The following is a 26,122-nucleotide window of genomic DNA, read 5'->3' as shown; positions in this document are numbered from 1 at the left end:
CACTTTGGATACCTTGAGGAAAAAAAAAAAAAAAGGAGCTTGTGTGATGGCCCTAGAGAATATAGACTATAGAGTAAACCAAATTCATAGTAGCTGATCTGTCTTTGGGACTACAACTCTATAAATTAGTACTGTCCCTATTATCAAGCACTACCTTGTATTTCAAGAAGCTCTGAAGTTATCTCAATCTGGAATGAAGGAATGAAAGTTGTCATGTCATATACTATATCCAATTTGTTTTCCTAAATATATAAGTACTATGAAATAACTATAAGACTGCACTTCAGAACATAAAAAATATACCAAACCACAGCAGAAACGAATATTGAGAAAGAAGTCAGGAGAAAGTGTGTTAAGAAAGCTGTGCCAGCTTCTATGGCTCCACTGCAGGCATATCTTCACAAATACTTAACAAATGTAGGGAAGCATTGAAAAACTAATGATATATTAATATGCAATCATTTCAACAGCCATTTTTAATAAAATAAAATCTATGGAAAAATAATAATTAGACCTGAGAATGTAGCTGCAATATAAAAAGTTACATGGATAATCCAACTTCGTTTTTCTATAATTTACATTACTTTCTATAATATACATTAATAAAAAGTATAGTATGTGACATTTTTAACAAGGACATAAATCCACTCATCTCTCAGATGACATAATTCAAATTACAACTTCTAAAGCAGCATCTTAAAGTAAGAATTATTAAGTTTTTTCTATTTTCTTCTTTTAAAACTTTAAATTATGTGTGTACACACATACCACAGTCCAGGTATGAAGGTCAGAGGACTACATTCAGGAATTAGTTCCAGTCTTCCGCTATGAATTCAGAGACGAAATTCAGCTTGTCAAACTTGCACACCAAGTGCTTTTACCCAATGGCCATCTCACGGGTCTATAATTTTAGAAGATCCACAGATTTCCTTTCTATCTATCTGTCTGTCTGTGTGTGTGTGTGTGTGTGTGTGTGAGTAGGTATGTGTGTAAGTATATGTATATGTTCATGTGTAGGTGGATACATGTTGGGTAAGAGTGTATGTACATGTGTGCATATGTGTACATGTGGAGGACAGAGAACAACCACAGTTGTTGTTCATCGAGAGCCGTACACAGTATTTTTTGCACAAAGCCCCTCACGTGGGACCTAGGGCTTGCCAATTAAGCTAGGGTGGCTGACCAGTGAGCTCCAGAGTTCCTATTTCCACCTCCCTAGTGCTGGGGCTGCAAACACGCACCACTACATCCTGCTTTTTACGTGGATGCTGGGATCAAAATCAGGCCTGCATGCTTGCATGACAGACGCTTTACCAACCAAGCTATGTCCCTAACCCCAAGATTCACAGATTTCTTCTTCCTTTCACAAAGCTAAATTTTAAGTGAACAAATTAAATTATCACTCAATTAGAATATTACTGGCCTAAAGAAACCATAAGGTAACAGTATTTGGAATATGTTGTAATTTTTTTTGTTTCAAATGTATAATTTAAGAAAAAATAATAAATACACCATTTAGATTAATTTCAAGTATCAGTAACTCTCCTTAAAGAATATGAATATATAATGTCCTGTACTTCACTAATAATCTCTGCTGCTCATAAACAGAAGCAAGAGTAAGTTCATCCTCTGTGTGTATCCCACTCAGCTCCTGCTGACTAAGGCTAATAAAAGTCTGGAAATCTTCAACCAGGAAAACAGATGTGAACCACATGTGGAAATAAGCTCTACAGTAAAATGTATTAATGTGTCCTTTAGAAAGAGTCAAACACATCCAAAGAATCATGTTTTAAAACAAGCCCCATTGCTTTTTGTTTTTTAGACGTACACTGAACACACTGCTAGTTTGGTATTTCTGTCATTCCTGACTCTTTATTTTCATTATATTATACAGCTGACTTGAACCACATGTTTGCTATTTGTCCCATTAGTCTTACCTGGGAATCAAAAGGTCAAACGGTCCTTACATAAAAGACTCTTGGTTCACTGCCCATAGACACCAGAATGAAAGCAAAATTTATAACAAGAAGTCATTTCTGTAATTGAATATGTAATTTTTGTTTATTTAAAAGTTAAACTTTAGGACAAAATTTAAAAGCAAAGGTAATTTTTTTTTTATCTTTTTGTTTTTCTGAAATAATATGTCCTAGCAGGGTAAAAGTAAAAAAAAAAAAAAAAAAAAAGGCCTCATGTCATGAAGGAGACGCAAACCTCCTCCTGAAAACAGTGAGTCCCAGAACACATTCATCCAAGGCCGTACCCAAGAGTTCTCCAATTTCTTTATTTGAGGCTTGCAATCTCTTTTCCTGGTTGTCATCAAAATTACAGAGGCGAAAATTCACTCTGATGGAGGAAAATATGCATCAATAAAGGTCTGAAGATATCTCTCTGTTAAGAAGTAATTGCTTTTTTTATTCAGCAAATAGTTATTATTGAGTATATGCCTAGTACTATACTAGCAGAAAAAGGAGAAAAGAATAAAATGTAATGTAGTTCTTATTCTCACAAAGTTTTATCCTGTCAAGGACACAAAGGAGTTAAAAATCAAAATATGAGTGCTATGATGAATAGGCTATTAAACAGGAGGGGGGTGGGAGTGGCTCAAGTGTAGCTACCTAAGATGGGAGTCAAAGATGAATGAGCTCAATGTTCAGAGCCAGCAGAAATACGTCAAGATGGAAGAGGAGACTGTTCACAAGATAAAAGGACTGAGAACATGTCTGAAAGAGCACATGGCATTCAGTGAGATGTAATAGTTCCCCAGGAAAAACACAATTGTGGAGGAGCAAACAGACACAGGAGACACGAAGTGTCAGTCATAAGGCCCTGTGTGCCCAACTACAGCAACTTTACCTTGAAAGTAACAAGTACCATCTGACTTTTAAAATAAAGAGAAGGAATGACTTTATAAGAAAAAGTATATGCACAGGAAGCCCACACAAATTACTATCATAATAATAAAGACACAGTATTAGTAGGGCTTAGACTAGAGTGCTGGAAATAGACATTATTTCAATATAGATTTAATTTGAAATCAAAATAGCTAAATATAGTAAATGATGGGATGTAAGGGATGAAAAAAGCAGGGGGTGGGGGGTGGGGAGAGGTTAAGGGCCATTCCCTAGTTCTAATTTATAGAACTGAGTATGTGGGTAGGCCATTCACCAGATAGCAAAGGGATACAAACATCAGGATGAGTTGAGAATCAAGATTATGTTTGTAGTTTGGAGTAAGTCTGAGTTTAGTCGGCCTAGACCTTAGCAAAGAGAGCTGGATGCTGGGAACTGGATGGGAGGGAAGGAGGAGAGGGGGAGAACTAGAGTCCTAATGGAACTCCTTATACTAAAGCTTCATAGCACGTCATTTAGCTGGTAACAATTCTTGGGGAAAACTATTCTTCAGAAAGAATGGAACACTACACAGTGTTGTAAAGTATGAGGGCGGGGGTGTGTGTGAGGGGGGGACTAATGATTTTGTTGTCATCTGGAGGAAAATAGAAGCTTCCTTCCAAAAGGGTCAGAAATACCTTAAAATCATTCTTCTAACTAGCCCTTTACATATCAGCACTGTTAGAGATTAGTTTTCTAATATTTCAGAAGATTAATGCTAGAAATCAAAACACTAAGAACAGACTGATTTAAACTTATACAAACTATTTTGTGTCCTGTTTCAAAAAGTTAAATTTCTATCAAATATGATTTATTAGGACACTCTCAGTAAACAATTTATGATTTCATCCTTTAAAAGAAGTGTTCATTTTAAATTTGTTATGTTATTGTTTTATGAATATATTGCCTGCATGTATGGCTATGCAACATGTCCATGCCTAGTGTCCATTGGGGCCAGAAGAGGTCAACAGATCCCCTGGAACTGGAGTTACAAACAATTATAACTACATGGGTGCTGAGAATACAAAGCAGGTCCTCTGAAAGAGTAGCCAGTGCTCTTAACCACTGAGCCATCTTTCTAGCCCCAAATGTTCGTGTGTGTGTGTGTGTGTGTGTGTGTGTGTGTGTGTGTGTGTGTGTGTGTGAAAGAGAGAGAGACAGAGACAGAGACAGAGAAAGACTTACACTTGGATGTTTTAAGAAAGTACCATTTTTATTTTTCAAAATAACTGCTTAAAGTTAGTTTTATCTGAATTGTAGTTTAAAGTATTTACTGTCATCCAGATTACAGACCATAGTGGCAGACAGATCTTTGTGAGTTCAAGGCCAGCCTGGTCTCTATAGAGAGTTCCAGGCCAGCCAGAGTTGCAAAGTGAGGACATAATGAGAACCTGTCTCCAAATAGAAAGAAAGAGAGAATTCCAGACTATAGAGCATAATATCGAAGCACTACCATGGTAAAGGGCAAGTTATTCTGACTCTAAACAATGTACCAACCCTAAAAAATATTTAAGAGCTAAAACTGTAAATGAAAATATAAAGTATTATATTACAGATTAAAAATTCCTACTAATTCCTACTTTTTAGCACCAAACCCTACATACAATTAAAAAAAAAATAGGAGGCTGGAGATACAGCTCAGTGATTAAGAGAGCTCGCTACTCTTGTAGATGACTAGAGTTCAGTTCCCAGCACCCACATGGTGGATCACACTATCTGTAACTCCAGCTCCAGGACAGTTAACACTTTCTTCAGATGTCTGTGGGCATATGCACATACACACAAATAAAAAATAAATATTTTTTTCAAAAAACACAGAGTTTTGTCTTATTATTTCTAAAAATTAAACTGAATGTTTACTATTTAAAATATGGAAGTGATATTTTAATATTATTTTTGTACTAAATTGATGTGTCTAAAATATGAGAAGCCTCACAAAGCCAAAAGTAATGAGGATCCAGATTAAATTATGTTTAAAATATATGCTACAAGCCGGGCAGTGGTGGCGCACGCCTTTAATCCCAGCACTCGGGAGGCAGAGGCAGGTGGATCTCTGTGAGTTCGAGGCCAGCCTGGTCTACAAAGCGAGTTCCAGGAAAGGTGCAAAGCTACACAGAGAAACCCTGTCTCGAAAATATATATATATGCTACAATTTAGAAAACAAAAAAATAAAAAGAGATCATAGTGGTGGAAGAGCTCTAGAAAGAGAAGTGGCAGAACACAGGTGCTATGAAAAGAGGGGTGGGGGGATGGGGGACTGTCCTGGTGGAAGGGATAGCAATACAGAAAAGGGGGATAAATAACACTATGGATATCTGGAAAAGCCATAGGCAATTGTGGTTTTATTGTTACTCAAAACTACATATATGTGAGTATACATGGAGATCTACTCATATATATAGTTATGTATATAGTAATTAAAGAAAGCTATACCACTTGTGGTGATAATGCTCCCCCCAAGAGCCACAGACTAACAAAAGACCCAGTCCCAGGCCTGGGAAACTCCCTTCAAACTGTTGTTTAGGAGAACCCATGAGACTCCAAAACAATACAGGCTATTGTCATTGCCCTGGCTGCCTTCCAGAACTTGAAGGTGAGACCCTATTGCTGATGACACCACACACTTCAGACACAGGACCTGGAGAAATCCAGGTGGATCTGACCTGGAAGCCTCCTCCCTGAAGACTAGTTCTCACAGTATCTGAAGGTGCTATGCAAGCTGCCAAGGGAGAAAAGCAACAGTCCTACCCAGCTGTAAAGCCTGGGAACCTTCTCAATGACCAGCACTGCAGGAGTTCCTCAAGGATGCAATGGTGGCACTTATATCCTGGGAGTGAACAACAGCCACCTAATTGGACTTAAGACCTACTGAATAAACCTAGGCAACCATGCAGAGCTGGTTAAGTCATGGAACCTAGAGGAGAGAATCTACTACTGCCACTTCCCCAAGCTAGTCTAATCTCTAACTGCCTCCCTAATACTTACTTTTATACCTTACAGAGGAGTGCAGTTCTCATTCCTCATCAGAGAAGCTTCTTTTTGCAGCAGACACAGGCCATTATAGAGAGCCAGAACTGGTCAAAATGCAGAGAACAACTGAGCATCAAGTACCCAGCTCCACCTGACGAATCTACAACACAACCCCGACATCTAAGGCTCAAGGACATCACAAGTGACGAAGCAGAAAGGCTGTGAGAGGCAGAGGATCAGACCTTCTGCTGCAGGACAGCATCTTCTCTATACAGCAGGGAAACTGCTGCACTTGTGCAGTCTCAACAATACGGCTGCCTAAACGACCTGAACTGGGTCCCCATCCCTACATGAAGAGCCGTGGGTCGTTTTAAATGCTAACGGGGGAGAAATAGTCTTCCTCAGGACCCCCTATTTGGTTATCCAATATAAAGTGGTCAGCCTAAAAAACATATCCATACAAGTACACTGAAAGAACTCAGCAAATTGTATTTGTCTATGCATCCATATACGTATACATATGTGTGTATATATATACATATATATACTTGCAATAATAATAATTAAAGGAAAATAAGCCATGAATTTGAGAGGGAGTGCGTAGAACCTGAAAGTGTTTGGAGGGCATAAAAAGAGGAGGGGAAATGATGCAAACACAGTATACATGTAAAATTTTAAAAATAATTTTTAAAGTAAAAGGTTAAAAATAAAGAAAAGTATGCAAACAAACATGAATATGCACATATATACAAATATGCATACATATTATCTTTCATATCATAAAATTCCTAAAATACATACATCAATTAATCATAAAGTAAATAAGCTAAATGAAATAAGAAGCCTTTTTCAACCCCTTGTCCATCTCCTTAGTTAAGTACAGAACCATCATTTAACTGAAAATCAGGGTGGAAAACTCGAAGGTTTGTTCTCGAGTGAAACAAACCTGTATGTATTGATCTTCAATATCATTTCCAACAATCTTGTTTTCAAGAATATTGGATTTATACTATTTCACAAGTAGTAAATTAAACAAAATCAATACTCAGTAACATACCTTTCAGATAAATTAAGGCTTTGGTGAAGAGGATCTAATTTCTGACATGTCTCTATGCTGTCAACAGATGTCGAAGGCAATGAGTCTGATTGCACCTTGCTGGCATCACATAAATTAGCATCATTTCTAGGTAGGGTCTTTCTGAATTTTCGTCCTAAATCCGTCCATAGAACATTCGTCAACATAACTCTGAGATGCCTGTTATATACACAAATAATTAATACATATGGTTCTAAATGTTGTATAATACATGAATTTATTACAAACTGTAACAAGTGAGTATTTCCTAGAATTCTGAATTTCACTACTTCACAAAATTTAACTAGTTATAACCATTATAAGTAAAAAAACCAAATGTCTAGTAGTTCTCAATGACACATTAAAAAGTCAAGCCTACTTCACTTACATTGGGATTTTCTTCGGAATTACATCAGACAACCTATAATCGTCCTCACAAATATGTACAGCTGTTTGGTTCCTCGCAACTCACCTATGCTTTCCCACAGTTGGTGGAAGGTGAATGTGCATCTGTAGATCTCATCTTTCTGAATTACGTGTGCTTTTGCTTTAGCATGCAGTAATTTAGAAAACATATTAAAACTGAGAGCAAATGATACTCTTATTTTACCTTATCTCTAACATGGATAGATAAACAGCTGTATTTAATGACAACTGTGGGGGTCTCTGCAAACACCAAGACTGGCAGAGAACAGTCCTCTTGAGGCAAGAAGGAAATCCGGTTCAGTGCATCTTAGCCAGTGTAGGTTCAAAATTCTAGAGTCTGACCTCAAGCAGTTTGTTTTAGCCATATTTAAGCACAGCACAATTTTGGAAAAGAAGTTTCCTGATGATAATTAACTCAATCCCACATGTACAACAAAGCTTAAGACAAGCTTACAGTGAAACTCTTCCCAAAGTACATATGACCTCTTCCATAAAGATCGGTTCTATTGACTCAGAAACACGCTCAAGATAAGGGTTTGGAAGAGTGACTGCGGCAAACGTTAGTCTGAGGGATTCAGGTGAAGTGTGGCCCTTCAGATAGCAAAAGACCACCAGGTTATAAACTACATCCATTCCCAGTTTTCTGGGTGCAAAACAGGTAAACATCTTCTTCCTTTGAAGAGACAAGCCGGCGTGTTTAACCTTCCTGGTTTCCCTAGTGCTTATCTGTAAGTACGGGAACCTCACATCTTCAACAAACAACATCAATAGAAAGCCTGATAAATGCAAGTACTTTCCAATTTTTGCTTCATCTCACACACACACACACACACACACACACACACACACACACACACACACATATAAACTATGTTCAGTCCTCATACCACTGAATAGTTTTTGCAGGGGTATAAATAGTCTACCACACAGACTTTAAACAATACCAAATGAGGAATAGCTAAAGTGTTAATCACAACTGTTTAATCAGAAAAGTCTATTTGATGTCATAGGAAGCACTTTTAGACACAATTTCATTATTTAACAAATACAATAATATTAGGAAACAGAAGACAAAATGCTCACATATTTTCATAATAATACAGGGAATTTCCAAAAGAATTTAAAGAATGTTTGTAGCAGCTACTTGGGGATAGACAGAGCACCAGACAACCTAAAGGGAAGAAGGTTCAAGTCATAGGAGAACTTCCATGGGAACATGTTAATTAAGAAAAACAACTTAAGGTATGAAGAATACATATTTCTTTGAATCAGCAATCATACATCAACCACTATTTATGGAACATTTAACCAAACAACTATGCTGGTAGGAGTTAGAGACACATCAGCAAACATGAAACGGTTCCTGCTCACGAGAGACAGGAAGGAGAACCGATACTGTCGTTCCTTCTGAACCACGGCAAGAAGGGTTTGGCTATGAAGATGACTGTGACAAGTCTGGACATTAACACCCCACCCAGGCTCACGTGTGCAAATGCCCACAGCTGTTCTATAAGGCTGTAGGACCTGCTGGTACAGGTGGGTAACTAGGAGTCGGCCCTGCTTTTCATCCCTGCTGCTCTTTGCTTCCGGATTCAGCACCCTGGCAGCTGCCATGCAGCTGTTCCCTCGTTCCTGTCCCACCAAGATGGACTAAACCCTGAAACCAGAAGCTGAAAATAAACCTTTCCTGCCCTAAGCTGTTAACAACCTTTAGGCTTAAGTGTTAAAGAATGCTAGGCAGTCTACCAAAGAAAATGGACAGAAACAGAAACAACAACAACAAAAAAAAAAATAAGTAAACAGTAGCAGTAATGCCTACTCGAGGAAATAAAAACTTTTATTAATTTATTTATTTTACATCTCAGGCGCAGTTTGCCCTCCATCTCCTTCCAGTCCCTCCCCGAAACCCCCTCTCTGTTCCCACCCCCAATCTACTCCTCCGTTTCTGTTTAGGAAAGGGCAGGTCTCCCCATAAGTATCAACAAAACATGGCATATCAAGTTGCAGGAAGACTAAGCATTTCCCCTATGTATTAAGGCTGGGTAAGGCAACCCAGTATGAGGAGTAGAGTCCCAAAAGCCAGTAAAAGAGGCAGAGTCAGCCCCTGTTGCCACTGTTAGGAGTCCCACAAGAGGACCAAGCTACACAACTGTCACCTAGATGCAGAGTGCCTAGGTCAGTCCCATGCAGGCTTCCTGATAGTCGGTCCATTCTCTGTGAACCGCCATGAGCCCAGGTTAGTTGATTCTGTGAGTTTTCTTGTGGTGTCCTTGACTCCTCTGGCTCCTATAATCCTTTCTTCCCCTATTCTGCAGGATTCCCTGAGTGATACCTAATGTTTGGCTGCGGATTTGCATCTGTTTCCATCAGTTGCTGGATGATGCCTCTCTAATGACAGAAATTAAATTATTTATCCAAATGTCTAGAGTGATATGACCTATGACCAAGATAACACTGTACAATTAGTATATGGTGGACTATATGAAGGAGTTGAGACTTAATTTTTTATCTGTATTTTATGTGCATTGGTGTTTTGTCCACATGTATGTCTGTATGAGGGTGTCGGATCCCCGGAACAGGAGTTACAGACAGTTGTGAAATGCCATGTGGGTGCTGGGAATTGAACCCAGGTCCTATGGAAGAACAGTCAGTGTTCTTACCCACTGAGCCATCTCTCCAGCCCCAGGGGTTGAGATTTTATTCAAAAAGAACTCTGTACGGAACAGAGCTAAAAGCCTCATGTTACATTTTAGCAAAGAATCTGCTGCATTTGTCTATGTCCTGAAACCTTGAGTAGGGATGAATTTAAAAGTAATGTATTCATTCTATTTGGCAGCAGAAATTTCAAGACAAGCCAGTGTGAGGGCTGTGGCATGATTACTACTGACTGCTCACGGTTAGGTCTACACTGAATGGGAGCAACAGACAGAGCAGGAAGATATGGAAAATGTGTTGTTGGTGGGAAAAGGAATGCATATGAAGTTACAGACAAGGCTGCTGAGAAAGCAGCTGTACAGTTGTTAAAAACAAAACAGACAAAAACCTAGCATTCTGCATAGGAAAGGTACCAGGAAGGCAAGACCCACCTATGGAAAACTCTAGTGAAATGCAAATTCATTTTAAAGAAAGGAGCCTAAACTGAAAACGCCTCTGAAGGATTTGCTTGCTCAAAAACAGCTGCCATGGAAAGTACACATAAACCCCAGCCATGTATCAACACACAAAGGCTAATTCAACTGTGATCCAAGGCCTTTGGGCTCCATCTCAAACTGGCAGCACTGTCCACTTAGACTGGTTTTGCAGGCATGAAAGATGTAAGACTGCCAGGCAGGGGTGGGATCCCTGCAAGGAGACCCTGAGAAGTCACTGCATGAAGTTTGAAAGTGAAGCCTAAGTTGTAATGGAGACCCTAGGATGTTGGAGATACCAAAACATGGAACACCTACTAAGAAAAGCTGAAGACACAGAAGGCAGCCAGTTCAAGACAGAGGCTCTGCATGCTGCAGGAAGCAGATCTGGAGTGTGGGTCTGCCCAAACCCTTTGATGCTGAGATGAATCCAATAGGAACCCCTGATGCCAGACACAGAACTGCAACATTTGGCATCTACCCTGCTAGATTTCACATTTGCTTTGATCGGATCTTTCCTAGCTATGACCCCTTTCCTCCTTAATGGGATGAGAATGTTTACTCTGTGCCATTATCTACTGAAAAAATGTAATGTGGTTATGACTTTAGGGGCTCACAGTTAAATTACCTTAGTCTCAGAAGAAACTTTGGACCTTAGGATGAAGTTGGAACAGCTGAAGATTATGGGGATATTTAGAGATGAACCTAATGCATTTCACATTATTAGATGAAAATGAGACTTTACAAGTCAAGGATGGAATAATATGATTTATAGTGATATGCCTTTGATTTATTTTTTATTTATGAGTGTTTTGCTCATATGTATGTCAGAAGAGGGTATCAGATATCCTGGAACTGGACTTATAGGTGGTTATGAGCTACCGTGTATGTGCTGGGAATCAAATCTAGGTCCTCTGCAAAAACAAGTGCCTTAGGTGATGAACCATCTCTCCAGCCCTTATAGTGATGTGTCTGAATGTCAAGTTGACAAGACACAGAGCTGAAATGGTTAAATGTCCCTGTCAACTGGGTTTCATATCACTATGGAAACAGAGTTCTGGGTATAACTATAAGGCTGCTTCTAGAAAGGTTTCACTGAGAAGGGGGGATCTACCCTGACTGTGGGTGGTACCGTGCCATAGGCAGGAATCCACGAAAGAATAAAAAGGAGCAATCCAGTTGAAGATGTCATTGTCTCTTGGTGCTTCCTGACCAAAGATTCATTTTGATAACATTCCTGCTGCCTAGCCTGCCCTGCCATACTAGACTTGGCGGTGGTTTGAAGGATATTAGCTCCCACGGGCACATATGTTTGCTTAGTCCCCAGTGGAAGTGCTTGGAAGGATTGGAAAGTGTGTCCTTGTTGGAGGAGGTGTGTCGCTGAGGGTAGCCTTTGAGGTTTCAAAGCCCATGCCATGTCCAGTGCCTGTTCCTACCCCTCTCTCTGCCCACTGCCTGAGGATCAGGATGTAAAGCTCTCAGCTACTTCTCCAGGACCATGCCTGTCTGCTTTGCCGCCATGCTTCCTGCCATGGTAAAGGACTAAGCCTCTGAAACTGTAAGTGAGCTCCAATAATTGCTTCCTAAAGAGTTGCCTTGGTCATGGTGTCTCTCCACAGCAACAGGACAGTGACTAAGACACCATTCTTAAATCATTAGCCAAAAGAAACACATCCTTCCTCAAGGTGCTTCTTATCAGGAAATTAAGATAATAGTAACAAATATAATCTTAAAATTCACATGGAAGGAAAAAAATTGAACATCTAGAGAAAGCTTGAGTAAAAAGAACAAAACTTGAGTATCACAATGCCTGATTTCAAGATATACAAAATGTACAGAGCCGCAGTGACTGAAATACCACAGGTATTGACGTAAAAACAGACAGCTTAATGAAAGAGAGTATAGAGTCTACAAGGAAACTAATTCATTAAGACTTATTCTTAACAAAGGCACTAAAAACTAACATTAGAGAAAGAACATCCTCTTCAAAAAACTGTCCTGGCAAAACTGGGTATATAAATGTAGGAGATTTCAATTTGACCTCAATTTCCCACAGCATACAAACAAAATCAACCTTAAGTGGATAAAAGACAGCCAGGTGGTGGTGGTACACGTCTTTAATGCCAGCACTTGGGAGGCCGAGGCAGACAGATCTCTGTGAGTTCGAGGCCAGTCCGGTCTACAGAGTGAGTTCCAGGACAGCCAGAGCACCTTCAGCACTCTGAAAGCTAGCCTGTAAGGGTGAAGGTTTGTCACTTTTCCTTTAGTTTCTTTTGTCTTTTGGGTTCTATCTGGGAGGTTGAAGGTGGCAGTGATTTGAAATGTTTCCCTGCTGCACATTAGTTACACCGCTTGAGGCGTTACAGTCAGGTCTTTGATCCACTTTTTTTCCCCCTGAGACAGGGTTTCCCTGTGAAGCTCTGGTTGTCCTGGAACTCACTCTGTCATAGTGTCTCTTCACAGCAATAGAAGCCCTAACAAAGACACATGCCAAACCCAGAAGCCTATACTCCAGTGCAAAAACATATTCAATAACGGCCAGAACAATGTATCTACCCTGGAGCCCAGCAACCCTACTTCACTAGGCCCCAAGAAATGCAACATATCTGCAAAATAAGACAAGGACTTCAAAAGAGCTATTATGAGTATGCTCGAGGATTATACAAATAAATCCATTAATGAAATCTATGAAAACACAAACAGTGGAATGAAATGAAGAAAACTGTTCAAAACATGAAAGTGGAAAGGGAATCACTAAAAAAAAAAACCCAAACTGAGGAGAAACTATAAATGGAAAATTTAGGAACTCAAACAGGAACCTCAGAGGCAAGCCTCACCAACACAATAAAAGACATGTTAGAGAGAATCTCAGGCATTGAAGACTAGATAGAATAACTCAATTCCTCAGTTAAGGAAAATGCTAAATCTAAAAAATTCAAGCACATCATGGAAATGCAAATCAAAATTACTTTGAGATTTCATCATATACTTGACAGAATGGCCAAGATCAATAAAACAAACAACAACTCATGCTGGTGAGGATGTGCAGTTAGAGGACACTCATCCATTGCTGGTAAGAGTGCAAACTTGTACAACCACTATGGAAATCAGTGTGCCAGTTCTTCAGGAAGCTAGGATGCATCTACCTCATGATCCAGCTATACCACCCTTGGACATTCAAGACTTGTGCATCCCAAAAGACTCTACATTCGACTACAGAGATGCTGGCTCAACCATGTTCATTGTTGCTCTAGCTATAATGGTCAGAAACAGGCTGTCTTAGGGTTTCTACTGCTGTGAAGAGACAACATGACCACAGTAACTGTTACAGAGAAAAACATTTCATTGTGGGCAGCTTACAGTTTCAGAAGTTTAGTCCATTATCATCATGGCAAGACAAGGTGGGAAGCCTGGCAGCATGCAGGGAGACATGGTGCTGGAAAAGGAGCTGAGAGTTTTATATTTTGATTTGCAGGCAGCAGAAGCAACTGTGACACCAGGAGTAGCTTGAGTATAGGAGACCCCAAAGCCTGCTGCCATGGTGATACATTTCCTCCAACAACGTCACACCTACTCCAAAAAAGTCACACCTTGTAATAGTGCCACTCTCTAATAGTGCCATTTTCTTTCAAACTACTACACAGACTATATGTCCATCCATGGCTGAATGGATAAAGCAAAAGTGGCATATTTATATAATAAAACATTACTGAACTGTTAAAAAATAAATAAAATTCTCAGGTAAATGGATGGAGCTAGAAAGAAAATCATCCTGAGTGAAATAACCTGGGCCCAGAAAGACAATATGGTATATATTCACTTATATGTGGATGTTAGCTGTTAAGTCTCAGTGACAATCCATAGAACCACTGAGGTTAGGTATAGAGTAAGGAAACAGGGAGAGGACAGATCTCCCTAGGAAGAGGAAAAAGAATACATAGATATGAAAGGATTGGGAGGAGGGATGGAATGGGACGGTCAAACAGACAGGAGGAGGGGAAAAGAGGGTGAGGGAGAGAATACAAACAGCTGAAACAAAGGGCCATTTGAGGGGGCATATGGAAACCCAGTATAGTAAAATCTTCCTAGAACATACATGTATGAAGGTGATCTAAGTGGAATTGCCAAATAAAAAGGGAGATGGAGCCCCAAGTGGACAGCTCTCATCACCAAATGACTCCTGTAGGTCAAGATGAACTACATCTAGTTGAGTTGTTGGCCAAAGGGGCCCCATGGGATACCCTAAACAATACAGTCTATTGCCAAGGCCATTGGCTGTTCTCTACAAAAAAAAATAAAAAGGGCCTATTGCTGAAGATAATGCCATATAACTCACTGAACAGGAAGAAGTTGAGCTGGTGCCCACCTAGAGCCTTCACTCCTACTGACTAGAATTTGTGGTACTGGACGGTACTCTGCACACAACCAGAGAAGAACGGTAAACACCAACCCTGCTGTAAACACGCTGACCTACAATGGCAGCATGCATGCAGGATGCACAAGTGCAGCAGTGGCACGAAGCTTGTGGAAGTAACCAACCAGCATCTGACTGGACTTAAGGCCCATTCCGTGAGGTAGAACCCTTCCCTGACAGTGCTCAGATGGCCATGAACCTGAGACTAGCTAGGCCAGGACCTAGGAGAAAACCAAGTACTATTGTTCTGCTAAAGGAAAATAGCAATAAAATGGCTCTTAATAACACTCTGCTATATTCATAGATCAGTGTTTTGCTCGCCATCAGAGAAGCTTTCTCCTGAAGGGGTAGAAATAAACAGAAACCCACAGCTGGACAATGTGCAGACTGTGAGAAACCTTGGAATACTCAGTCCTAAATGGGATGTCTCTATCAATTCCCTCACCTCAAGGCTCAGGGAACCCTGTGGAAGGAAGCAGAAAGAATGTAAGAACCAAGGGAATAAAGAACACCAAGGAAACAAGGTCTTCTAAACACAATAGGATTGATGCACATATGAACTCACAGAGACTGTGGTAGCACGCATATTCTTCTCTGACCTTCACATGCACACTCTGACCTCTGCCCTACACACAAAATAAATATAAAAAAATTAACTTACATCCAGGCATGGTGGCACACACTTTTAATGCCAGCATTTGGGGGGCAAAGGCAGGTGGGCCTCTGAATTCAAAGTCAGCTTGGTCTACAGAGCGAATTCTAGGACAGTGAGGGCTACATGGAGAAACCCTGTCTCAAAAAAAACAAAAAAGAAAAAGAAAAAAGAAATTATCTTACTATCAAAATGGAGTACTTGGGGCATCTAGGGAAGATGGTGGACTAGAAGCTACCTTCATTTTAGCCAAGGAAGGAGAGAATAAGAAATAACAGACTCTATTCCAAACACTGAAAGAAAAAAAGAGCTTCAGAAATCCAGAAAGGAAATGAAATGGTATCAGAAGGTATGGAAAAAAAGGCAGACAACAAACAGATAAGTAAGATAAACAGTGTCATTGGGCTTCCTGTGTCATTGGGCTTCCTGGCGGAGGAGGGTAGAGTAGATATCACTTCCAAAGGTTGAGAGATGGGCCATCCTACCCTCAAATACATAGTCCCTACAAGTCTCAAACCCAGAGGCAAGTTTTGGTTAAGGCAGAGCTCAAGCAAAGATCAATTCCATTTTTCTACTACTTGATTTGATGACTGCTGCAGAAGGCATTCTGAGAGAGAACCTGTCATTAAAAACTGTGCTACGATGGGGGCCTGAGAAAGGTAACAACCACAAGAGGACCCAGGGAAGCAGTTATAGAAGCAGCTGGCCAGGGGTTATCTTATCAACTGGGATTAATAGTCAAGACACTGAGGCCAAGAACGTATTAAACTCTAGAGCTAACTACTGTTGGCTGCTACAGAGTCCAAGAAGTTTGACATTCCAGGGATGTACCTGAGACCCACATCTGCAACAGGAGGTTTTCAAAGTCCAATGTTCGCTGTTTAATTTTAGGTCAACTTGACTCAAGCTAGAGTTACTGGAGAAGAGGAAGCCTGAATTGAGAAATGTCACCCTAGGGCTGGACTATAGGCAAGTCTATAGGGCATTTTCTTAGTGACTGATGTGGGAAGCCACAGCCCATTGTGGGTGGGGCCACCATGGGGCAGGTGGTCCTAGGTTCTATAAGAAAGCAGAATGGACAAGCCATAGGGAACAAGACAGAAAGCAGAACCACTCCATGGACTCTACATCAGCTCTTGCCTCCAGGTTCCTGCCCTGTTTGGATTCCTGTCCTGACTTCCTTTGATGATGAACAGCAATATGGAAACATAAACCAAATAAGCCCTTTCTTCCCCAAGTTGGCTTTGGTCACAGTGTTCTTTTATAGCAACTATGATGTAACCCAGTTAGTAACCCTAAGACACAATGACATGTCCTTTACCAATAATGATCCCAGTGCTGCGATTGCTTCCTGTAATCCTGACACACTAGGCAGACACCCTCCAACTAAACATTAGTTACCCTGGGAATATGACCTAGAGTATCTCTAGAAGGTGAAGAACATGCCTAGCCACAAGAGTTGCTGAATGATGTGCCTTTTAAACCACTGACTACAAAAATGTGAATCAAGAATTATTATCAGTCTATAATCCTTACATTGTCAGCTAAAGCTTATCAAGATGTTGCAAATGCACAAAACAATTAGTAAAGACCATCTATAATCACAGAAAGTTACAGCTTAGAAGGAATCTTAGAGGACATCGAGTTCAAACCCTGTCTTAAATATTAACTGAGACTTAACAAGCATCAAATAATCATTCCTAGTCACACTCTTTATGCATTGTATAACCCATTCTATGTCACACGCAAATACCTATCTTACCTTTCTGGTGTTGCCTTAGAAGTGACAGGATACCCATGGACACCTTTTTTGTTTTTGTGGTCTAGACAGATGACTTTATTTCTTAGGCTTCTTGTCCACTAAGAAAAAAATAAGAAAACATTTTGATAATAAATATAATGATATGACTAAAGACACTTGTAATTTTACTTAGCACTTGTAATTTTACTTAGATATTCAGGACAATCAGCCAAATTCCTTTTTGTTTATTAATTATTCTTATGCATATGAGTGTTTTGTCTCCATGTATGTCTGTGGGTCACATGAGTGCCTGGGGCCTGAGGAAGCCAGAAGCCTGTGTCAGGTCCCCTGGAACTGGAGTTACAAATGGTTGTGAGCTAACATGTGGGTACTTAGAATCAAACCTGGGCCCTCTGCAAGAGCATCAAGTACTCTTCACTACTGAGTTATCTCTCCAGCCTCCCAGCCACAGTCTTACTAATACACAGAGAAAACTAAATGTGATCTATAAAATACCTCCCTCTTTCCAAGTACTGAAATACAAATATACCGAAAACAGTAAGGAGACATTTTAAACTATTAAAATTAATAAAACTCAAGACTGAGATCACAAACCTTAAATAACAATAATAACTGCAACTGTGTTAGCAGGAAATGGTAATGGGTTACGAGAGTAGGCCAGGGGTACAATATTTCCTAACATGCACAAGGCAATGGGTTAACTTATGCATGTTTTAAGTACTTCATTTTGAAATATGTTATATGATACAGCAAAATTATCAAGTGCCAGGTTAAATAATGGCTCTGGCTATGGAGTAAATATATTTATAACAATTAGAAAAGATTAAAAGTGGTTCTTTGTGAATTGCTGCATGAGGAACAGCAAGACCCCTTATCAAGGTTTAGGTTTCTTAGGACTGGAAGTTAAAACTTGGTTTATTAGTTGAAATAGTACATGTGCCTGTTAACTCCAGTACTCAGGAAGTGGAGGCAGAGGATCAGGTCAAGGCACCCTCAGCTACACAGTGAGTTAGGAGGTCACCCTAGGATACATGAGACTCTGTTTTAAAAATGAAAGAATAAAAGGAAATTTAACATATTGTGTGGACCTAAGCACATTAGTTATTTATATTCTCTAGGCCTTTGTTTCCCTATTTGAAAACAGACATAATGATAATAATAACTACTTTATTCTGTGAATGTGTGTGTGCATATGTATGTGTGTGGCAGGAGAAGTGGTGCAATATGCATGCACACACCTGTGTGCATGTGTGGAATGTGTGTGTGTGTGTGTGTGTGTGTGTGTGTGTGTGTGTGTGTGTGAGATGTGGTGAGTATGCATGTGCACACCTGTGTGCATGTGTGGAATATGTATGTGTATGGCAGGAGATGTAGTGAGTATGCATGTGCACACCTGTGTGCATGTGTGGAATGTGTGTGTGTGTGGCAGGAGATGTGGTGAGTATGCATGTACACACCTGTAAGCATGTATGGAATATGTGTGTGTGTGGCAGGAGATGTGAGCATGCATGTGCACACCTGTGTGCACGTGTGGAGAGCAGAGGTTGTGACTCACTGCCTTCCTCTACTGTGCCCCACCTTCTGTGGAGACACAGTGTCTTTACTGAACGAGGGACTCAGCATTTTAGTTAGGCTGGCTGGCCAATAAGCTCCAAGGGCTGTTCTATCCCTGCTCCCCCTCCCCCCAAAGCTGAGACTCTGGGCATAAAACATCCCTCCTCTTTTACGAGGGTGTTGGAGATCTGAACTCTTGATACTCGCTTGCACAGACAGCACTTTTCACCCACTGAGACCATTAGCAGCATCTCTGAAAAGATGTGACATCATCTTGGACTAAGTTTTAATGACTTACATACGCTTCATCTAAAAGATATTTGTACATAGTTGTAGTAACATTGTTCATAATATTCAAAAGAAGAAAGCAACTCAAATGTGCATCAAGAGACGAATGGTTAAACAAAAAGAGGCGTATTATTTATGTGTAAACACATGTACATTTAAATAGTAAGCCTTACAGAAAGAGGAAGCTGCTGAGCCTAGTGGTATATGCCTGCAACCCCAGCATTTAAGGAAGTGAAAGCAAAATGGTCATGAGTTCAAGGCCAGCCCAGTCACATGGTAAGACCATGTTTCAAAACATTTTCTTAAAAGGAGTTTCTGAAACATGCTACAATATGAGCAAGTCTTAGCATTAGTCTAAGTGAAATGAAACAGCAATAAGAAGACAAATATTGGATAGTTCCATTCAAATCACATACTTGGAGTAACCAAATTTATAGACAGTGGCGTGAGACTGGGGTGAGAAAACAATACAGAACTATTATTTAATGGGTACAATGTTTCGTTTTTCAGGATGGATGGTCTTGATAGCTGAACAACAATAAAAATGTATGAAATGTCACTAAACTCTTAAAATGATTAGGGTGCATGAAGAAGAACAGCAGCCCCCATGACTTTTGGGTTGTCCTGCTTATCTAGGGCTTTAGGATGATGATCTCAGCAGCCAGTTGTAGTGACTCAGTCCACAGCTGTGGTTCCAGTGGGAACCAGAAACATTTCACAATCTTACCCAAATACAGAGCAGCTGCTTTGGGATAAGCCAGGAAAGCAGGGTGGGATATTCCTCAGGACCGCATGAACCATCCCTCACATCTGACCTACACAGCTGGTGCGTTTGGTGACATACTCAAATGTCATCTCTTCCAAAGGAGAACTGAGCAATTAAAGAATATGGTATCGCAACTGCCAATGTGAAAGATAAAAAAAAAAATTGACACTAATTTTAAAACAAAGGGCTTCTCTGAAAAACTTCAGGATATCTTCACTGAAGTTCACCTTTGTCTCAACAACTTAGACCATGACCAGCTTCATACCTCGGTAACTGAACACTTTTTTCTGGACATGGTCTGGGACCTGAAATACAAAATTCTCCTCCTGAGCTTTGTGGAATCTTTAGAGCCAGCCCAGGTGGTTCAGGTTTGATGTTCAAGCCTAGAGAGCCAAAGCAATGTGTCTGGTCAGGTCACCATACACCTGCACATGAGCAGACTTCGGCCATCTATGACCTAATGGTATATGGTGTATGGGTAAGATGTGCTCAAGGTTCTTCTGGAGTATGCTGTGTTTGAACCTGATGAACCATATGGAGCTGGAGAATGCATGGTAAGGCTCTGCTCCACGGGCACCCCCTCAGCAGCCTATCCGCAAGACACTGGTGATTCCTGGTTCTTAGCTGAAACCACAAAATTAAAAAAATACTGAAAACTGCAAGAGAAAAAAAAAAGTCACTCAGAAAATAATACCAACAACTGACAAATAGGATCTCACAAAATTAAAAAGCTTCTTTGATGTCAAGGAAACTTTTATTTTTTGAGTGTCATGTATGTTTTGATCATATTTACCCCAGCTTCTCTACTCACTCAACTTCAAGACAGTCCGTGCTGTGTGCAAGACCAAATAGTCTTGACTGTGTGGTTTTCTAGTGGAGTGTGGCGGACTTCCTAAGAGCTGCACTCACTCCTAGAGAAAACGCACTCTCCCACGTCCAGCACCTAACAGTTCCCAATAGCTCTGCAGCTAGGGGTGGGATTGTGTGCTTGACGACTCCTCCACGTGCTGGGCTTTGATCTGATTTGGGTCTGCACAGCTTTCATGCAGGCTGCCATAACCACTGTGAGTCCCTATGGGCAGCTTCCCTGCTCTGCCTACAAGATAACGTCTCCTTGTAGTCATTTTACCCTCTGGCTCTCGACCCCTTCCATGATGGTCCCTTTAGGCTAAGCCACCACTGCGGGCATTGCCACTGCTCTTGGCTACCCTCCAGAACTTGATGGTAACACCGATTATGAAGACACCCATGACACTGAGTCATAAAACATGGCAAAAACCAAGCTGGTACTGACCTAGAAGCTTCATCCCTTCCTGGTCAGCTTTCATAGTGCTGGGCAGTGCTATGCACACTTTCAGAAGAAACAAGGAACCTTCAATCTTAGTAGCCACCATATGACAGCCTTTCCCACACTACCCTGCTGTGTGAATTCTGTTCCCATAGAACTTTGTTTACTCCCCTTGGAGGAATGCCTCTGCCTGCCCAAGGAATGCCACAGGCAAAATGTCCCTGCTCCTCAGCAGTTTAGCATGCTCAAGAGCCTCAGGCAAGCAGCCCCCACTCAGCCATGAGACCTGTATCTGAGCACGTCTGGTGATAGTGAGGAGAACTAGTCCGTGTGTTGTTCACTGTTTCTCTGTGCCTGCTTTGAACTTCGAGTTACCTGGAATAAAAGCTGCACAGAATGCTAGTAAAGGCACTCTGGTGCTGCACAACCCGGAGTCCCCTGGTTCTGCTGAGTCCTGAATTCTATTGCAATCCTTGGCAGTGGTCACTGGAGGGTTGTGAGAAATCTTACCTAGCTGTAAACCCTGCAAGGTACAATAATGACTGGCCTGTCAAGACATGTTCACTGGTGCAATAGTGGCCTGAACATCATGGGAGCAATCAACCACTTTCCAATGGACTTTAAATCCCGCTCCACAAGATGAAACCCATACCTGGCACCATTATAAGGCCAAGAACCGATGGCCAGACACATCATAGGCACCCAGGGAGAATCTTCGACTATTATGCTACTCAGTGGGCACAGTGATAAACCAACTCCTAATGACCTACCCATGATAGATACTAAGAGATACCATCTCTCAACCTTCACCAGACAAGCTTCTATTCGCAGTAGATGTTGATTACCCGGAGACCCACAACTGACAAGGGGCAGAGAATAAGACACTGCAGAATTCCAAGATAATTTTTATTCAAGTAAAGAATCTACAGAATGGGAGACAATCTTTGCTAGTTACATATTTAAAAGGATTAAGATCTAAAATATTTAAAAACTCAAAACTTCAAACAAGAAATCAAATAATTCAGCTGGGCAAAGTAGCACTGTCTCTAATCCCAGCAGTTAGGAGGCAGAGGCCAGTAACTCTATAATTTGAGGCCAACCTGGTCTACATATCAAGTTCTAGACCAGCCAAGGCTACACAGTGAGATCCCATCTAAATAAGATATCAAACAACTCAACTAATAAATGGACTGATGAAATACAAAGTTCTCAAAAGATAAAATATAAATGTCCAATAGTCACATGGAAAAAATGTTCCTGGTCACTAGCTATCAATCCAAATTAAAACTCATTGAGATTCCATTTGACCCTAACCAGAATGGCAGTGATTAGGTGTGGTTAGGCAAACGAAGAAGAACTGCAAGCAAAGATGTGGACAAAGGGGAGTCACCGCTAGTGGGGAGAGCTAGTCTGGCAACTCTGGAGGTGAGAACAGAACTACCATATGACCCAGCTGTTAGCATCCTGCCCTCATTCGGGCACATGTGCAGCTTGGGGTCTTGCGTCTTACATCATCAGCGGGTGTGGGCGACTAAGTACCCACCTTAAAAAAGGCGGGATGCGGACCCCCACTCTCTCTCTCTCTGCTCTCTCTCTCTCTGTTCCCTCTCTGTTCTCTGCTCTGCTCCCTCCCCCCAGGCCTGGCTCCCCTCTTTCCCTCCCCCCCCCCTTTTCCCTCCTAATAAAGCTCTAAAAACTAACACTGGGTTCTGTCGTGACCGTGACCTTTCCACACGGTAACCAGCGCTGCCACCAGCGCCATTCATTCTTTCACCAGCTATACCACACTCCTCGGTATTTACAGAAGGACCCAAGGTCAACTTATCACTGAAATATTTGCACATCAATGTTTACTGCAGCACTATTCACAGCAGCCAAGTAATGGAACCAACCGTGGTGGTCACCAAAGAAAAGTGGCTACAGAAAATGTGGTGAAAAGAAACACAATAACACTGCTCAAACATAAAAATCAGTGAAGTTCCCTGGTAGTCTAGTGGTTAGGATTCAGTCGGTGTTCTCATCACTGTGACACAGGTTCGATTCCCAATCAGGGAGCCTCTCTTCTCCCACCCACCCCCAAAAAAATCAGTGAAGTTATATCATTTGAAGCAAAATGGATGCAACTTAATACATGTATTAAGGAAATTAAGTCAATCTTAGAAGGACAAAATTGGTATGTTTTTACCCATATGTTGTTACTCACTCCTAGATTTTATACAGATATACAAAATCATGTACATGAAAGTTTAAGTGAAACTGTCCAGGGGAACAAAGAGGACACTCAGAGAGATCTAGAAATTTGTCATGGAAAAGAAGGGGATGCCAGAAGTACACAATGATAACAGGCCTAGAGCTGTTTCTAACAAATGAACATGGGCTACCGTGAGCCACTACCAAAGCAAAACAAACAAGATTACTTTTCTACACCTTTCAAACTGACAACCATTTTATTGTGACTGTAAGTATCACTTTGCATACCTGTGACCAGAATACCTGACAGAACATCTTAAAGGGAGGAATTGCTTCTGTGGATTAAGGTTTCAGAAGTGTCAATCTATCAGAGCAGGGAAGGCGTGGTGGAAAGAACAGAGCAAGTACAGATGCGTAAAAAAGCCAGGGGGATATGCAGACTCCCAAGAAATGTCACCAGCGACCTATTTTCTCCAACCAACCCCCACCTCTCACTTTCCACCTTCTCCCAGTAATGCCACCACACTATGAGTCCATCAAGGCACTAATCCATCCACTAATCCTTGAGATCCGTCACTGGAAACTCCCTCACAGACACAGCCAGAGGTATGCTTTTCTGGTCTCCTTAGCAGTTCTCAACCCAGTCAACCTGACCACCAACATAAGCCACTATTTATTATGATGGTGCCCAGGGCTGTTAAGTCTGTAGCGAAATTAATGCTCTCACTGGTGGCAACATAAACTGGTCCAAATTTTCTGTGAGACCATTTTGTAGTATCTACTGAAATTTAATATACAATTTCCTAAAAGGCCTCACTCTGCGTGCTTCATACAGATACACGACACTGGCTGCAACACTATTTCTATCTGATGTTATCAAAAGATACATGTAGACACCAAAAAGGTAATCTCAAGAAGCAAAAAATAGAATACCAGTTACCAGATCCCGTGAAGGGTATGGAAGATGGAGCAATAGATGGTTAGTAGGTACTAGGATGCAGTTCGGTATGAGAAATTGCTTCTAATGTTCAATAGCATAGGACGATGTTTATGGCTGATGACAATTAGTTGAATATTTCAATTAATTGGGCTTGTAGATGGTTTTTTTTCTTTTTTGTTTGTTTATTTCCTTCTGGTATTTTCAGACAGGGTTTCACCATGTAGCTCTAGCTTCCCTGGAACTCTCTATGTACACATCAGGCTAGCCTCAAATTCACAGAGACCCGCCTACCTCTGCCTTCTAAGTGCTGGGATTTTAAGGTCATGTGCCACCATACCTGGTGTAGATGGGATTTTTCACATTCCCAACACAAAGAAGCATGCTTGAGGTAAAAGACAGGAATAATCTAATCATATACATGTATTGAAAGCCAGATGTATCTCATAAATATGTATAATTATTATGTATCAATAAAAAACAAAATATATGGAAACGCTGGTAAGAGAGTTCAGCATGTAAAGCACTTGCTGGGAGAACCAGACAAACTGAGCTTAATCCATAAAACCTGTAATAAAAACAGAGAACTGACCCCTGAAAATTGTCCTCTGGCCTCCACATATGCACCAGGGCAATATGCATACTTATACACATACACACACACAATTAAGACATTTAAATATGTACTGAAATGAAGGGGGTTTTTTGTTTGTTTGGTTGGTTGGTTTTTCAAGACAGTGTTTCTCTGTGTAGTTTTGGTGCCTGTCCTGGATCTCAATCTGTAGACCAGGCTGGCCTCGAACTCACAGAGATCTGCCTGCCTCTGCCTCCCAAGTGTTGAGATTAAAGGCGTGTGTCACCGCTGCCAGCCTGAAATGAGGTTTTAAAAAGTGGATTTGCATGTGTTAAAAATGGGTCAAATCTGTCAGTAACTGCTGAGGCCAGGGTGTGGCAGGGGAATCCCAATAACTAAGATAGTCCCTACAGTCAGGTGTGGTGGCACAAACCTTTAATACCAGCACTTGTGAGGCAGAAGCAAGCAGATTTCTGTAGGTTCGAGGCCAGCCTGGTCTATATAGTGAGGTCCAGGACAGCCAGATCTTTATAGAGAGACTCTGTCTCAAAACAAAAACAAAAACAAAAAGTCAGTCCCTCCAAAAATCATAGGTTGAAACTCTACCATCCAGAATTTCTATATATGAAATAAAACCTTTTAAAATGTAATTCATGTTGGGTGATTATCCTTTGAGAATCCTACAGCCACATTCTCAAGTGTGTCTACTTCCTCCCTGAGCATCTTTCTTTCTCTTAGCCCTACTCCTTAAAATTTCATAAGAAATTCTAACTCTGCTTCAAAAAATAATAATTGTTAAGGTTAAATTGAGGGTGTATGGCTGGAACTCCAATCCAATTGGACTGGTGGTTCTGTTTTTAAAAAAAAACAGATTCAAGTATGCATACTGTGGTGGTCTGAATGAGAATGGCCCCACAGGCTCATATATTTGAATACTTGGTAACCAGGGAGGGAGTGGAACTGTTTGAAAGGATTATAAAGATTAGGAGGTCACTGTTGGAGGAAGTGTGTTACTGGGGGCTGGGCTTTAAGGTTTCAAAAGCCCACAACAGGCTCAGTCTCTTTTATTTTTATTTTTTTTATTTTTTGGTTTTTTGAGACAGGGTTTCTCTGTGTAGCTTTGTGCCTTTCCTGGAACTCGCTTTGTAGACCAGGCTGGCCTCGAACTCACAGAGATCTGCCTGCCTCTGCCTCCCTAGTGTTGGGATT

General features: G+C 40.8%; 1 protein-coding gene across 10 annotated transcripts in view; it reads right to left on the bottom strand.

Annotated features, from left to right (window-relative positions):
• The window catches only part of Senp7 (SUMO specific peptidase 7), a 107,403-nt gene that overhangs the window by 58,164 nt on the left and 23,117 nt on the right, over positions 1 to 26,122 (bottom strand). For 5 of the 10 annotated variants that reach the window (XM_076548999.1, XM_076549002.1, XM_076549000.1 and 2 more), the window contains 2 exons: positions 17,317 to 17,414; positions 6,917 to 7,114 (listed from right to left, as the gene is read on the bottom strand). In XM_076548999.1, the coding sequence (XP_076405114.1) occupies positions 6,917 to 7,114; positions 17,317 to 17,414 (296 nt within the window). Of the gene's footprint in view, positions 1 to 6,916; positions 7,115 to 17,316; positions 17,415 to 20,189; positions 20,327 to 26,122 lie in introns of those variants that run through there. The other 5 variants (XM_076549007.1, XM_076549003.1, XM_076549004.1 and 2 more) reach the window with 2 other exon arrangements.

Source organism: Peromyscus maniculatus, chromosome 12, assembly GCF_049852395.1.
Source record: "Peromyscus maniculatus bairdii isolate BWxNUB_F1_BW_parent chromosome 12, HU_Pman_BW_mat_3.1, whole genome shotgun sequence".
NCBI lineage: Eukaryota > Metazoa > Chordata > Mammalia > Rodentia > Cricetidae > Peromyscus > Peromyscus maniculatus.
This window is presented reverse-complemented; position numbering and strand designations above follow the sequence as displayed.